The sequence below is a fragment of the Aplidium turbinatum genome, chromosome 5, assembly GCF_918807975.1.
Source record: "Aplidium turbinatum chromosome 5, kaAplTurb1.1, whole genome shotgun sequence".
In the NCBI taxonomy this organism is placed as follows: Eukaryota; Metazoa; Chordata; class Ascidiacea; order Aplousobranchia; family Polyclinidae; genus Aplidium; species Aplidium turbinatum.
The window spans coordinates 36,411,077-36,427,198 of NC_137476.1; the positions used below are offsets into that span (position 1 = coordinate 36,411,077).

Consider the following 16,122-nt stretch of genomic DNA (forward strand, 5'->3'; position numbering starts at 1 on the left):
GGCCATGTAAGAAGAATTTACGCTGACTCAATGCATTACAACGTCACATTGATTAAGTGACGGATTATCTTACATCACATTAAATTGCTTACCAAAATAGCCCTTGTAAAGCAAAACGAAGTCATATTGGACTTTATATATCCACATAAGTTTTTTGAAAGTCTAACCAGTCACAGGCAAAAAGTTGCCTTTTTATTGCTTCATCATCCAGCAACGTTGAAACGATGTAAAAAATGACAACTTTAGTCGGCTAAGGACCAATCTTGGCAAAAGAGGAAGCAAAATGTGACATGGCGGATTTTAATCGGCCTACGAAGGAGCAAACACTGTAAAATGAAGACGGTATGCTGCTGTCTAGTGATGTGATTCAAGTTTTTCCAATGATATTTATTTTATTTTTCGAAGATTTTCCATCAGAAACTTCCAGAGCAAGTAAAAAATTTCCAACGAGGTCACAAGGAATGGAGGAAGAAGGCGGTTAAAAAGCCTGCCACACCAACCATGAAACCAAAAGTGCCACTGAAGCCAAAACGTTTAGACGTTCAACAAAATCTTGGAAAGGAAATTATTATTGAGGTAAAATTGCTTCCGTTGACATCTCTCTACGTCGCTTCAATATAGTTTGATATAATTTTGACTAAATATTAAACCACTGCATGTTTTTTCACTAATAGCTCTTAATTTAAACACAAAACTTCAGCAAATAAATCACAAAGTTCATTATTGTAGTTGCTTTTACTCTCGTGATTAGGTTGACAAACGTAGAATCAATGTAAAAAATACTGACTCAATGATAACTTTGTCATTATTTTTGTTGCGTTTTCAAATATTTATGTCTCGACGTAACGGCGCTTGTGAACATGTTTCCAGTTTTAACAAATGGCAACATACTGCAATAGTTTTGTGAAATAATCGGTGAGATATAGTGAAAGTAGGCCTACAATGAAGCGAAAATGTAGCGAAACTTATATGAAGTAATTTGATTTGTATTTCAGAAACCACTTGATGAAAAAAGAAAAGCTGCTTTACACAAAATTGCAAAAGAGTTGCTGTCAACAGAAGAGACTTACGTCAGTGTACTGCATCTCCTCGACCAGGTATGAAGTGATAATAAATTAGTAATTCATCAACGTAAACCTTCGCAATAGAAAATAGGTCGGTATAAAAATATATCTGACTTATTACAAATTTATCAACTGAGAAAATGAAACCAATTAAAAATATGTGATTTTTGTGTAATTACAATAATTATATAAAAAAAACAGCAATTCTTGTTTTCAAAAGCGATAGAACTCCTATGTTGTTGTTACTGCATTGTCAGCACAGCATGTGGTCTATGAACGGTTTTTGTTGTTTGTTCAGCAGTTTGTTCAATGTTTGTAACCTGTAGGCTGTAATCAAGCTTACAGATCCTGCTCAGTGTATCGTGAGATCATTCGAATGTAGATCGTGTAGTTCGCACACCAACGACAAACTAGTACTTTCAACAGTAGGCTATAAGGTTGAAATTGAAAGCTTGCAGGCCATCTTGCTTTTATAAAGTTGTTTTGAAAGTTTTTGTCGCATCCAAGCATGGGCCCAGTGATTGACAATTTAGATCAAATCAATGGAAGGCCAGAAAGCCAATCGTGGCACATTCAGATATTATTGTCCAGCTTAAAACACAACTACATGCTCCTGAGGGGGTGTCGATCTGCGTCTCCTCGAGTCACCAGTCGATCTTGCAGCCAGCTTTTCGAAATAATAACGTTAAACTAACGAAAGGGGAAGAACTAACTTCTTACATGTGATAATCACGTTTCTTCAGGTATTTTACAAACGACTTCTTCGTTTGTCGGTTGAAAGCAACGAAGTGCCCGAGGCGGTGATAAAAACAATCTTCCAACATCTTTCCGCCATATATCTCTTCCACAGCACATTTTTACTCCCTCGACTGAAAGAGAGGATTGACCAATGGTGAGGAACCTATTTGTTTACGTTTGAAAACAACAACCTGCATAACAAACGAAATCCACCGATTTGATAGTGATACTGATCTGGGTCATGGGGGTGACTGGAAGCTTTGTTCGTGGACTACCTCGCGAACAGAAAATGGATAACAATACCATGGAAGACTTTTTTTTAATTTGCAGGGAATGCCACGCCCAAAATAGAACAAACATTGAAGAATAATTGGAATGTAAAACTAGTAAAAAACAAAGAGTTTATGTCTTCAATCTAATGTTAGATTGGTTTTTGATGCAAAAGAAGGATTCAGCAAGAGATACAGCCAACTTGAATACAAGTAAAAAAAAACTTTAACAGCTTTTTAAGAGGTGCACTGGTTTCCCTTTTAGTCTTTTCATTGCTGTTTTAGTTTAAAGGGGTACTAAAGGAAAAACCTGACTTGGCGATTTTCCACGTTCTTTGTGTTTAACATGCTACCATAAAACGATTTTCAATAAAATTTTGCCCCATTGCGGTCTGACCACCATTGTGGGCGTGCTTTTGTCAGGGCTTTCAAAATGAGATTGAGCCTGAGCAACGAAGCGTGCGACTGTGCAGTCTACGTCATAAAGGCTAGCAATCAACCGATCACGCAATAATTGTTACTGCGGGCGATTTGACTGTAGACTATGTATGTATTTACATCAAAACAGCACATTTTAACATCAAAACAGCAGACAGTTTGCTCAAAACATCAGATTGGTAACGTGGCTTTTGTTATTGCTGGCCTTTATGACGTATTCTCGAGCAGTGTTTGCACGTTTTGGTCATTTTGAAAAAAATGAAAATAAATGAAACTCTGGACTTTGGGCCTTGCCAGCGCCATTGAAAACAAATTTTTTTCGGTAATTGTTTTTGAAATGTATTCTTGAATGTTCAGTTTACTCATTTTAATGCTTAATTGCGGTTTGAAATTTTCCTTTAGTATGCCTTTAAAAATATTTATTTAATAACAATTCAATAAATGCACATTCAGGGATTCGAACCCTCAAATCGGAGATATCATGACTCAAGCTGGACCTTTCCTGAAGATGTACGGCTTGTACGTGGAGAATCTTGATAGAGCCAGAGCAACTATAAACACGTGGCTGGAAAAGTCAACAGAATTTTCAAACGTTATCAAAGAAATTCACGAACTCCCGGAATGCAAACGTTTACCTTTGCAGGTGGGGAAAAAAAGAATTTTTTCTAAATTCACAGGTTGACTAAAATACAATCAATCGCAATATCTTTAGCCTACCAAAAACGTTTTAGAGCTTCGGTAGAGAGTTTGTCTTGTTGAACCATATGGCTTCGTATGCCTTTGGTTCAACAAAAACTTTTTATTTCAGATAATTACTTTTTTAGTGTTGTGACAACTTTCTTTAAAGCAACAACATATTTTACACTTTTCTGAACAATGTGATGCACTTTTTGAAGCACTAGCCAGGTTTTTCACCCAAAATACTTCCAATATTATTAAAAGTGTGTCTTTGCGTAGCACTGTGTCAGATCAATTGGGTGCCGGCTGCATAGCCGAGTGAGGACAGACATGGTGCGTTGCTCGAATGGGCGACGGTTCGATACCACTTAAAAACATGTTAAACCCCCTGCACAGGACAAAGTAGTTTTCTTAGTAGCTTTTTTAAAAAATCTGTCAACACAAACAATTGTCAGTGTCTTTTGTGCAAGTCTTTGATTTGACCAGACAGGGTATCGAATCCACGTCTGTTGACTCAGTCAAGAACTTTAAAAGTGGTTGCTTATTCCGTCTGCTGTTTGTTTGTTATACTTCTGTTACCCAAGTGAAGTAATATGACGAAAGTTCATTTGGGCCATATTTACCCAGGAACATATGCTGGTGCCTGTACAAAGGACCCCTCGGTACGAAATGTTGCTGAAGGATTTTGCTAAGAAGCTTCCAGAAGCTTCGCCAATGCGAGATGACGTAGAAGCTGCTCTGCAACTGATCGTCATCGCTGCCAACCATTCAAACGAGTTTATGAAGACCACAGTAAGAACGTGCTAAGTATCTCAAATTAATGTAGCAGTTTGTTCAATAACAAAGTGGAAAGTAATCAGCCTAACAGAATAATAATTACATTTAAACAACATTGCATATCCATTATCCACATTTATATAAATATGCATCTTGGAATTATCACAACCGCCAATGTTGCCCTTGTGTTTAAAATCTCATGATTTTGAGGTCAGATTGAAATATAAATCACAAATTGAAGAGTAAATTGGTGGTACAAAACATGAAAATTACTACTAGTCTATAAAGTTATATGGTGTTGTGCAGTGGGATAGCGCAACTAAGAAGGCGTTGGCTTACCAATTATTCAAATCTTGCTCGACTTCCGGCTAAGCTGGTTGTTGAAAGCACCACTCAACTCTACCCAGGGTAACAAATCGGGTAGGCATAGTTTCTGCAGGAAAAGCGGCCGAGAGAAAGGAACTGGCCACCCTACTCTCCTTAGTGCCGAAGTCTTAGTACAATGAGAACCTTATCATCCCATAACTAACACTTGAATCAAGTATGGGACAACCTTCGATTTTCATAAGGTTATACATAGCTCATAGCTGCAAGTTTTCGTATGCCTCTCTTCAAGAACTAATGCCAGAATAAGATAAACCTTTAAAAATACATGAATAGTAAAAAAAATCACAAATTATAATATCAATTTATTTGCTAAATCACATATAGGCCTATTGCCCACTGGCACATTGTGTTCTGTAGTTTGTCAGTTCCTAAAATTAACACATTCTGTATTGTTTCAGGAAAAATGCTTAAACCTTGTGAAAGTTTACAACAAACTGGCATTCGTTGATTTTGACACTGAAGACATGACAAGAATATTGATAAAAGAAGGGACTGTTACTAAAGTAGCCGCTAGAGACGGCAAAGGGCACAACAGATACCTTTATCTCGTAAGTGAATGCAATAAAGAATACGTAAATGTAATGTTTACATGACAAGTAGATCTCCTATAACCAACAAACCGAAAAGTTAAATACTTTAACACTAAAAAAAGAAGATAAGTAGTCCAAACGCTTGTCGGGCATGGGTTTAAATTTGGTATTTTTGGTTTTTATTTTTTTATCAAAAACAAATTCTGAAAACACATTTAGTCTTTTTTTCTTCTTTTGTTGACCCTATCTGTAGCGACACGGGGTTTTATGAGGACGCCTCACTCTAGTAGTGAAATATTTCCCAGAAGGAAATATGCTAGAAATGTGAAATTTCTTGACTTTTATTTTTTGTTCTTTCCAAATTTTCAAACCTAAACTGGTCATTTTTCTACCTTTCTGCCCTTCACAATAAACATTTCGTCTCAGGTGGCTAGACATTTTCGTACAACGCTAGATATATATAATTTAATGTAAGTGCAATATAAATGTTAGTGTAATTACTTTGAAATGCAAAAACGACCAAAAATTCTTTATATTTATGAGCGAAAGTAATTTTTGTTTAGTCTAGCATTACTTTATGTTATACTTCAAAAATTTCAATTTTGAAACTATTTTCGGAAAAGTAGAATAAAAATCGACTTTCTGACGTCTTTTCATCTCAAACACTTTATTTCAATAAATTGGTTGGGTAAAAATTTAATTTCTGTACGCACAATACACATGGCTATTATCTTGTAAAATATTTTGGCTCTGTGATTTTCATAGCTCCCGTTATTAACGATTAATTAGCAAGGGGCTAAGATAGCCCGTGACGTACTTTCCGCGTACGAAAAAAGCTCGTATTAAGATAGGGTTAAATTTGTCTATTTTCGTTAATTCTTTTTTTTCGACTTAATGCATCCCGGATGTAAAAAAAAAGCCAGCTGCAATGTGCGATATATTTCTGCCTCAATGAAAGGAAATCATTGCAAGACCATAACGAGCTTTTAACATTATGCCCAGTAAGACTGAGTTTGCAATTACCAACAATTTGATGGCAAAGAATTTAAAATCGAGAGAAAAGTTTTGTGGTGACTTAACCTTTACCTGGTTGAGATTCTTCACACTTTCCATTAATCATGCTCGGAGATGGTCAGCAAAAGGTTACTGTTTAACTTGGCACATTTGCAATCATTGCAGTAAAACTGGAGATGTAGATACAAAGTTTCGATTTACAAACAACTAGCTTAACTCTTCCGCTAACAAAAAGGTAGTTTCTTATCCCATACGTCTAGAAATCCTTGCATAAAGTACACGACCTCTGCTTCCATCTTGCGTAATTAACAAACAACTCAAATCGTACCTTTCGACTTCATTCACGCTCGTGGGCAAGAAAGCATTCACATTGCTACCACTGCAATGCTGGTGTCGGTCATGTTAAAGAATTGTAAACGTTTGTATTTCAGTTCAGCGACATGCTTCTCTGCTGCAAGGAATGTGTTGCTTTTCACAAACTCCAAAGTAAGAAACACAAAATAGAAGCTAGATTCAATCTTGTTGGGGCCACAACAGCCTCCATCGACAATGAATTTCATCCAAACGTCTTCTGCGTTCACGGCGTGCGAAAGTCCAGCGAGTTCTCGTGCAAGTAAGATGTTGATGGGTAACGTCATTAACAAATAATGACGTCATTATTGGCGTTGTTCAATAAACGTCAACAAACATTGTCGGTCAAATCTTTATGTAAACAATAACCTTGTATTTTCAAAAAGAAATAAATGAGAATGACAATCCATTTCTGCTGTAGTAGCAGCACTAGATAGCCTTGATATAAAAACTAGTTTAAAAGTCGTAAAACTAAGTGCAATCTCTCCTCATGGAGTGATGAGTCCGCAGTAGAATGGTGGTGGTAAAACTTCGTTTATCATTTGTATGATAATCTGTGTTTTGCTTTTGATTTTATCTTCTAACATTTCCATGCCTCATGACACTGTTTCTATCCGTAAATAAGAGTAAAATTAAATTTGGAAATGTTTTATGTTAGTTTCGATTAGTTTGTTTTGCTAGACATAGGGTGTAAGCTATATTTTCAGATCATAAAATAGTTTTAAAATCTTTGGGTATAAATCCGTTTGTAAAAGTTCAGCAAGAAATGCTTCTAGTTTACCTTAGCATGGAGAACTGTTTGACTGATTCGGGTATTTGAACAAACTATCTCACTTATTGAAATCTATTGGCAGTACTCCAGATGAAAAAGATGACTGGCTGAATGCGATCAACAAGGCCATCAAAAAGAGAATAGAAGATGAAAACTCTTTCAGGAGGATGGGGAGTGCTTCCTCTTCTTCCTCAGTCTCCAGATCTCCTCGAAACAGTGTTGATATACGAAACTTCACAAATCAAGAAACCAACCTCCTCGAAGTTCCTGTCATTCAGAATCCAAACTTCATCACTTTAAGTGAGGAAGAGTTAGGGACTAGAGCTCCTCACTGGATCAAAGATCAAGACGTCACAATGTGCATGAGATGCTCAGAGGACTTCCACGTTGTCTTCCGTAGACGTCATCACTGTCGAGCGTGCGGATGGGTGAGTCATAATAATTGATGAGAGTCACCAGATAGAACAGAGAAAAGATTCAGAAGCGAGTCAGGAGCTAAATACCCAGCATGACTTGATGTCATTCTGCTACAACAACCAATATCATGTATCATGTTCTAATGTAAATAGCTACAGCTCTTACTTGTATTGTTTGAATTAGTTTATATTGGTTTCTTCTTTAGTGATTAGCACGATTTCAAAGCTTGGAAAACTATTTTTGCAAATTGTCACTGTCACTCGTGATCCATATGGTTAAACATGATACTTAGAGGTAGGCTATGTGGTACGTAGCCTAAGTAATCGTACCTCAAGATATTACAAGAACGTTCTTTTAGATCTACAGTTTTTTCTACCTAATTTCTGTTCTTCTGTAAATAGTCAACTTTATATTCAAAGGTGGTTTGTTCCGGTTGTTCAAACAATAAAATAACGTTGCCTTACGATTCCACCTCTTCATTGCACAAAGTATGCGACAAATGTTTTTCAATGCTCTCGAAACAAGAAAAAAGCAATTCATCTGATGAATTTGAAGATACAACGCAGGTAATTAGAATATCTTTGGGAAGAAACGGTAAATTGTTCATTGATGAAATTATCTACCACAAGCAGCAGTTTAGAAAATGATCTATTATGTGTGTATGTATCATGCTAAGGCCTTTGTTAAAGCAAATGTCAAGTTTGTAAATTTTTCTAGTGTTCACTATGCCGTGCAGTGGCCCAAAGTTTTCTTGGATGACGAATTGATTACTTTTGTTGGAAATTTATGGTCCATTAATTAATGGTTAAACATATCATTCTCGGACATAGCTCATCTCCTTTAGGACTGAGCGCGAAAGACAACATAGTATTTCAACATTACTATGAGTTTACCTATTCAATCCAAAGGAACCAGCCAGTTTTCACTCCGGCCGCTGGGGAACAGGGACAAACCCTGACTTGGCCTTCGCGAGTGTCGACAGCTCTCTTCCAGACAGACGTGTGCTTGAGAAGTTCCCGCGGTCCCAACACCGGCCGTCCCTCATCACCGCCCCAAAACTTGTGGCTCCTGTCCCGAGTTCACCGGTGAAGCGATGGAACTTCAAAAAAGCCGATTGGAATCAATACAGCCTCCTGACCAATGAGTCTGCTGCAAAGTTACCACCGACTGAAACATGCAACGCAGACGAGGCATACCAGGACTTCTGCAATGCCATAATAACTGCGGCAAAGGCCACAATACCACGTGGCCATCGAACCAGCTATAAACCATGCTGGGACTCTGAGTGTGAAACTCTCTACCGCTCATACCTAGCCGCCACAAGTGGTGCTGCTTCTAACACCGCCGCCACCAGACTACTTGAGCGGCTGGACACAAAGAAGCTTGAGCGGTGGAACGAAGCTGTCCAAACCATCGACTTCTCACACTCAAGCCGCAAAGCATGGAGCATCATCAACAACCTCACTGGGCGCTCAGCAAACTCCCCTCGTCAGTGCCCCGTTTCTGCTAATGCCATCGCTTCCCAGCTGGTGCAGAACGGGGTGTACAAGACAAAGGACCGCAAGGCATCCCGCCTTGTTGCCGAGGAAGTGTCTGCCCTATGGCGAGTGGAAACACCACCAGAAGAAACAATCTCTGGAGACTTCACTCCAGAGGAATTCGCCACCGCCCTCCGCCTAGTGAAACCACACAAGTCTCCAGGGCCCGATAAGATCTGCCCTGAGCTTGTGCTCCATGCTGGCCATGCCCTAAAGTCCTGGTTACGTAGATTCCTCTCTTCCTGCCTGCACCACCTCACAATCCCAAAAATCTGGAGAAGAGCTTTAGTAGTTGCGATCCCTAAGCCTCACAAGCCACCAGAGGACCCAAGGAGTTATCGTCCGATATCCCTCCTCTGTGTTCCTTTCAAGATCCTCGAAAGACTGATCTATGCCCGCGTCAACCCAATCATCGACCCGCTCCTTCCAAAAGAGCAAGCTGGGTTTCGGCGCGGAAAATCCACTGTAGATCAGGTCACACTGTTGACCCAAGACATCGAGGACTGCTTTGAGGCAAAAAAGAAGGCCGGCGCTGTCTTTCTATAGATCTCACAGCTGCCTACGATAGCGTATGGCATCGCGGCCTTACTTACAAGCTGCTTCGCCTGCTTCCTGACCGACATATGGTCCATATGATTATGGAACTTGTCAGGAATCGAAGCTTCACCCTCACCACCGGCAACCCACGGCGAAGCAGACTGAGACGCCTGAAAAACGGCGTCCCACAGGGATCGGTCCTGGCTCCACTTCTTTTCAACATCTACACCCAGTGCATGATTAAGGTGGATGCTATTGATGCTGCAGCATTAGGCCCATTCCTGAAATAGGCCCAGACGAAAACAGACGTGAATTTTCCGGACGCTGAACAGTTTTCCTTTGCTTAATTAACCCACAAATAATTCTTATTATGAAATTTGTAGTCCGACTTTCGCACGCCTAGGCACAGTGTTACGCCTAGGCACGTAAGATAAAGCAAGATTTTGGCATAGACTACTTATTTAAGATGAAAAATTATAACACTTTTCGAGCTGTTTCAGGGCCCTTCATTACTTCAGCCGCAGATAAGATGCACGGCTTTATTAACTCTTCCCCAATCGTGTATGCTTTTTTTGGTTTTAACTATTCGTAGAGAAACTAGATAGGATTCATGAAGAAAGGATTTTTCGGTAGTCGTCATCTTTTCATTTGCTTTTTTTAATCGTTCATATCAGAGAATATTCGTCCAAAATATTCAAGTGGCTTGCCTTCAAGATTGTTGTGCTTTGAATGAAAGTGACGAACAACTTTAGAAGGTTTCATAACGTCATTTGGCAGAATTTGGGAGCACACCAAACATTAGGGCCGTGACGATTGTTCACTACCCGGAACTATTGTAAAACCAAGCTCCAAGTATTTTTATTGTATTGCCTGACAAATTCCCCTTTTTGTTTCTTACTTCCCTCTGTGACACTCAACTTATCTGCATATGCCCTTTTCGTAGTTTACATTTGCACCTACTGATACTTGGTTCATTTCCATTTTGAGAATTATTTGTTTCAGAAGTCTTAGTTTTTTCCTTCTTGTTAAAATACACTTGTTGGTTCGTTGATTCCATATTAATCCTTCTGTAGTTTAACAGGACAAGCTATTGCAGCATCTGAAAAGTGAAGAATGACCTTGTATTACAAAACTTTTTGAAAGCTAGACGCAGTTTATGACGAAACAATCATAAACGGCACAAAATCTAGGTCATCGGAAGGTTAACCTTTATTATTAAACAGTTCTGCTGTATCAACGAAGGAGAGATAGGCTATGCCAGTTTTAGCCTACTGCTGTGAATCGGCCAAGCGTAAAATGAGTTTTACAGGAAGTATCAACTTTGCAATGCTTATGATTCCAGATTAAAATTAGCTTGGCAGAAAGTAAGATACGGTACTTCGCGGACCGGCGGTTGAGAACCACTGAGTTAGGCTAAGCCTTAGGAATAGATTAGGTTAAGGCAGTAAGATTAGTACTCATTATGTACTCATTACTCATTATGTACTCATTACTCATTATTTATGCGCACCCAGAAATCGGTGAGTGTGAACGAGTCAGCAGAGCTTACCATGTACAAGCTTTTGTCGTCGTTGAACCTTTCTTAAACATTTCCAAACGTCGAGATTGCTTTGCGCATCTATCTGTGCTTGATGGTGTCTAATGCCTCCAGCGAGCGGAGCTTCTCAAAACTGGGAATAGTCAAAGGAGAGCTGCGGTCCTCGATGAGGGAGGAAAGGCTAAACATGCTGGCGCTTTATGAGCATTGAACATGAGGTGCTGAGCAGCCTTGACTGCACTGACATGATCGAAGATTTCGCGCTTGCTAAGGCTCGAAAAACAGTAGTATAAGTAAGCAGCACTAGCGCAGCATTGACAATATGCCAACGTTAAGTTGATCTGGATTAGCCTTTTCTTCATTAACTCCGCTTTTCAGGCAATATTGGTATTGAATTGTGTTGGTGTTACATAGCCTGATGTTACTCTCGAGTTTTTACGATAACACGTCGTTATTATTGTTCATGTTCATTAAAATTTGGCTGACTGCGTCGAAAGCAATAAAGGCTCTTTGGTCGGTCTGATTACGCGTGTACGGTGGAGTCAGAGTGTCGAATGCATATGTACCAATGCCTAGAAAAAATAGGCCTGTTTTTGCGCTGCAGCATCAGGCCCAGTTTCGTCTTAATCCGGCCCTGTCTACACCCACGACCTGCCAACCACGGTCTCCTCAAAATACGCTTATGCGGACGATCTGGCAATTCTCCACTCCACAAAGTCGTGGGAAAATCTAGAAGACACCTTGAGCCAGGACATGCAAACCATCTCAGCTTATCTCCAGAACTGGCGACTGAAACTCAGCGAAACCAAAACTGTGGCGGCAGCTTTCCACCTACACAATCGGGAAGCTGATCGTGAGCTACATGTCCACAACAACGGAAAACCTCTGTCCTTCTGCCCCAAGCCAAGGTACCTTGGGGTGACACTAGACAGATCGCTCACATACCGCCACCATTTGGTGTCACTGCGCAAGAAACTGACATCCCGCGCTGCATTACTGAAGCGCCTGGCAGGCTCTAGCTGGGGGCGAGGGCTGACACTTTGCGAATAGCAGCCTTAGCCCTTGTCTACTCTTCAGCAGAGTACTGTGCACCTGTCTGGTGCCGCAGTGCTCACTGCCACAACATCGACACTGCCATAAACAGCGCCCTGCGCACAGTGACCGGATGCCTGCGTCCCACACCATTGGACAATCTCCCCATTCTCGCTGGCATCCAACCTGCTGAGCTTCGTCGCGAAGAAGCCACTCTGTCCCTCGGTCGACGGGCACTGGAGCCTAATCATCTTCTCCACCACAAGATCTCTGCCTTCCCAAACGGGCACCCCCGCCGACTGAAATCAAGACACCCATTCGCGCCAGCCGCTCGGCTTCTGATCAACGAAGCTGATAAACAAGACATCTCTGCGGCTACTTGGGCGGACCATAAATGGAATTCTGAATGGAGGTCAAGCACCACCAGACTCCATTCATTCATCCCCGACGCCGACACACGCCCAATCGGCCTGACACTACAGAGACAGGCGTGGGTGCGCCTCAACCGTCTCCGTACGGGCGTCGGCCTTTTCCGCTCAACCATGCACCAATGGGGAATGGCTTCTTCCTCCTGCTGGGAATGTGGTGCCGAGGAACAGACCGCAGACCACATCATCAATGACTGTACCATCTTCAAGCCACCTAACGGAGTGGAAGGTCTGCGCGTCATGGATGATGAAACTAAAGACTGGCTGCTCTCTAGCAGCCTTCCAGTGTAGTCCGGGAACATCGTGAATCTGGGGTGGTAAAAGGATAGACCCTCGGCCCCAGAAGCTCAGACGACGACGATTACTATGAGAAGCGAAACTATTCAGTTTCCGTAGTCTGCTGAGGAACTGTAAAACCATTCTTGTTTTATCACAATGCAATTACTTCACGTTTAGCTAAATCAAAAGAAAACAAGAAGATAGTCCAGTAAGAAAGCCATATCACAGATTGAAAAGACACTGATAAGGGACAAGATACTTTTATAGAGACCATCGTTATTTATTGCAATATAATATCCTTGCAATATAATATGCAATATAATATCCTTGATAACATCATAATATCAATATAATATCAATATAACATCAATATAACATCAATATAACATCAATATAACATCAATATAACATCAATATAACATCAATATAACATCAATATAACATCAATATAACATCAATGTAACATTAATGTAACATCAATGTAACATCAATATAACATCAATATAACATCAATATAACATCAATATAACATCAATATAACATCAATATAACATCAATATAACATCAATATAACATCAATATAACATCAATATAACATCAATATAACATCAATATAACATCAATATAACATCAATATAACATCAATATAACATCAACATAACATCAACATAACATCAATATAACATCAATATAACATCAATATAACATCAATATAACATCAATATAACATCAATATAACATCAATATAACATCAATATAACATCAATATAACATCAATATAACATCAATATAACATCAATATAACATCAATATAACATCAATATAACATCAATATAACATCAATATAACATCAATATAACATCAATATAACATCAATATAACATCAATATAATATCAATAGCAGGCATGGCCAAATGGTGAATCGCGATCCGGTTCGGGATCTTTTCAACTTTTATTGTGGATCTTTCAAGTTGGCTCTAAAAAAAATTTCAAAGTATTTATTTTAGTATTTATTTAACCTTGCTGTGATGTTGATTTGCTACCATTTGTGACGTTTCTGGAAAAGTTGAACACTGAGTTTTTAACTAGGTTCAAGGAATTTTATGCAATCAGTTCAGTCATAGACCTTGTGTCTCATCCACTTTCCACTGATGTTAATAGCAGTTGGAAAACCCAACTTAAAGCTGAGTAATTGAGTATGCGTTACTGGTGCCTCAAATACAGATAGAGCTGTGCAGTCTCAAAGGAAATGAGATATCTTTTTCAGACTCAAATGTGTTTTGGTCATCACCTCTTGGAAACGTACCCAATTACTGCTAGGCTAGCTAGAAGACTACATACTTGCTTTGGCTCCACGTACCTGTGTGAATCGTTGTTTTCAGCAATAAATTTTGTGAAAAACAACCATAGAACACGACTTACAAATACTCATCTTCATGAACTTGTAAGAATCGCTGTAAGTAGCAGGAAACCGCGTTTCGATAGTATTGTGAAATCAAAGTCCACTCATCATTTTTCTCACTAATACCAGACCTGTTTATTACAGCACACGCCTTGTTTTAGATGTACACAAATAATTGCATGTTTTTTGTATGATACAAAAGGAAAAATGCACATCTTCAGCCCATTGTGGATCTCTAAGTTGTCAGATTTGGCGGTAGTGGATCATGGCCAAAATTATTTGGCCATCCTTGATCTATATAATATCCTATATAATATTCTATATAATATCCTATATAATATCCTATATAATATTTTATATAATATCTTATGTAATATCCTATATAATATCCTATATAATATCCTATGTAATATCCTATATAATATAATATATTTATAATATCCTTGAGAGCACTTATCTAATATCACAGAAGGGAGGAGAGTGAGCTGTGAGAAGGATGGTGAGTGAGCAAATATTTTGGAAAGTTCAAGTTTAACTTGGCGGCACCAGAAGTTGCATCCATGATATTTTGAACAATTAATCTTGTTCATGATGCATTCTACTTAGTTGCATATAGTTTGTGTGTCAATACTGTATTAACAAGTATTTTTACCCAATGCTTATATTTTACCAAGCTATTAAAGAGCAAGCCTAAACCAGTTTAAAACGTTTTGTTGTTTTGATATCTTTACAGAACGACAGCATCAGTTTGTGTGAAGCAAACATCTTGTCAGACAACTTTCATTGCGCGGATGATGGGACTTGGATTAATCTTTGGTGCATTATTCCCTCTGATAAACCTCTCATATATTGCTACAAAGCTCGGCGGGTAAAAACGTTTTCAATGCTATCCACTTGTATGTTCATTGTCCAATGCTTGATGTTTGTCACGGGTCATTTGATGACTTAAATTTGATCTTTTTCTGATGAAAATGCACAGTTTTGGATAATAATAAAGTCAAATTTTGGAAAATAAAAATATCGTGTTTTAAATTCTGATTGCATTTCATTCTAATTTCAATGTGTAGCTTTACAACATATTCTTTAAATATAATTGCCCCATTCGTTTTGCTTTTTCCTCTGTGAGTCTAAAGCTCCGTTACTGAATGTACGACAGTATACACAGTCTAGCCCAGTTAAAATTCAAGAAATGCAAAGTAACGGTTGGGGGCCACTACTATACGTAGACTTAGTTCCAACAAAAAAGACAGCTGAAAATAAACAATGTAAAATTTAAATTATAACAATACTAATTGATTGCAAGTGGTCTGGTGAAAACTTGAGTTTGCTCCTCGACATAATTGATTGCTGTACAAACATATAAAATAGTAGGTTTACTTTTTATTACAGAACCTATACACTGGCACTCTTCATAGAAAATATTGGTTTTAGTCAGTACAAGCTTGAAACAATCTTTTATTTGGATTTTTTATTGACACATTAAATTTTGTCATTGTGACGAGAAGAATGATCAACTTGTTTTTGAATAAAATATTATTATTATATTTTTGCAAAGGATGTGAAAGCCCATCTAGTTGTCAACTTATCCGGAAGTGGGGTGACCCTGGGAACGGAGGGAGAATACAAATACGTCATCAAGATTTACGATTCTCTTGGAAACCTAAACGCCTTGGCAGCTGACGAAGAAGAAGTTGCAATAAAGTGGACTGAACTCATTACGCAAATAATCATTGAACATGAAGAAAGAGATACTTCTTCCGATGAAAAAAATGTGGAAGCGGATGTTCCGAGTAAAACGTAGCGAACATGTTTCCGTTCTTATGCTAATAATCAGCGTCTTGTTTATTTTTGACTTGAATTTAGATATCTTATTGTACTATAACGTACAATTTATTGAATAGATTCGTCTTCTTCTGTTTCATTCTGCCTTGAGA

The 16,122-nt window shown here is 38.8% G+C and overlaps 1 protein-coding gene across 1 annotated transcript; it reads left to right on the plus strand.

Moving 5' to 3' along the window:
- The first annotated feature begins 469 nt into the window (after window positions 1-469).
- Window positions 470-16,122, plus strand: LOC145771319 (FYVE, RhoGEF and PH domain-containing protein 2-like). The gene is made up of 11 exons (XM_082583066.1): window positions 470-576; window positions 996-1,097; window positions 1,808-1,956; window positions 2,963-3,152; window positions 3,815-3,979; window positions 4,750-4,899; window positions 6,327-6,508; window positions 7,101-7,446; window positions 7,855-8,001; window positions 14,922-15,056; window positions 15,744-16,122. Exons 1-11 carry the CDS (start codon window positions 502-504, stop codon window positions 15,987-15,989), a joined length of 1,887 nt encoding a protein of 628 aa, XP_082439192.1. The 5' UTR covers window positions 470-501; the 3' UTR covers window positions 15,990-16,122.

Bases quoted from the DNA above. Each gene is read 5' to 3' on its own strand.
- LOC145771319 (XM_082583066.1), top strand. From the start codon at position 502: ATGAAACCAAAAGTGCCACTGAAGCCAAAACGTTTAGACGTTCAACAA. The intron at 4,900-6,326 runs GTAAGTGAATGC...TTTGTATTTCAG, and splicing joins ACAACAGATACCTTTATCTC to TTCAGCGACATGCTTCTCTG. The intron at 8,002-14,921 runs GTAATTAGAATA...ATATCTTTACAG, and splicing joins AATTTGAAGATACAACGCAG to AACGACAGCATCAGTTTGTG.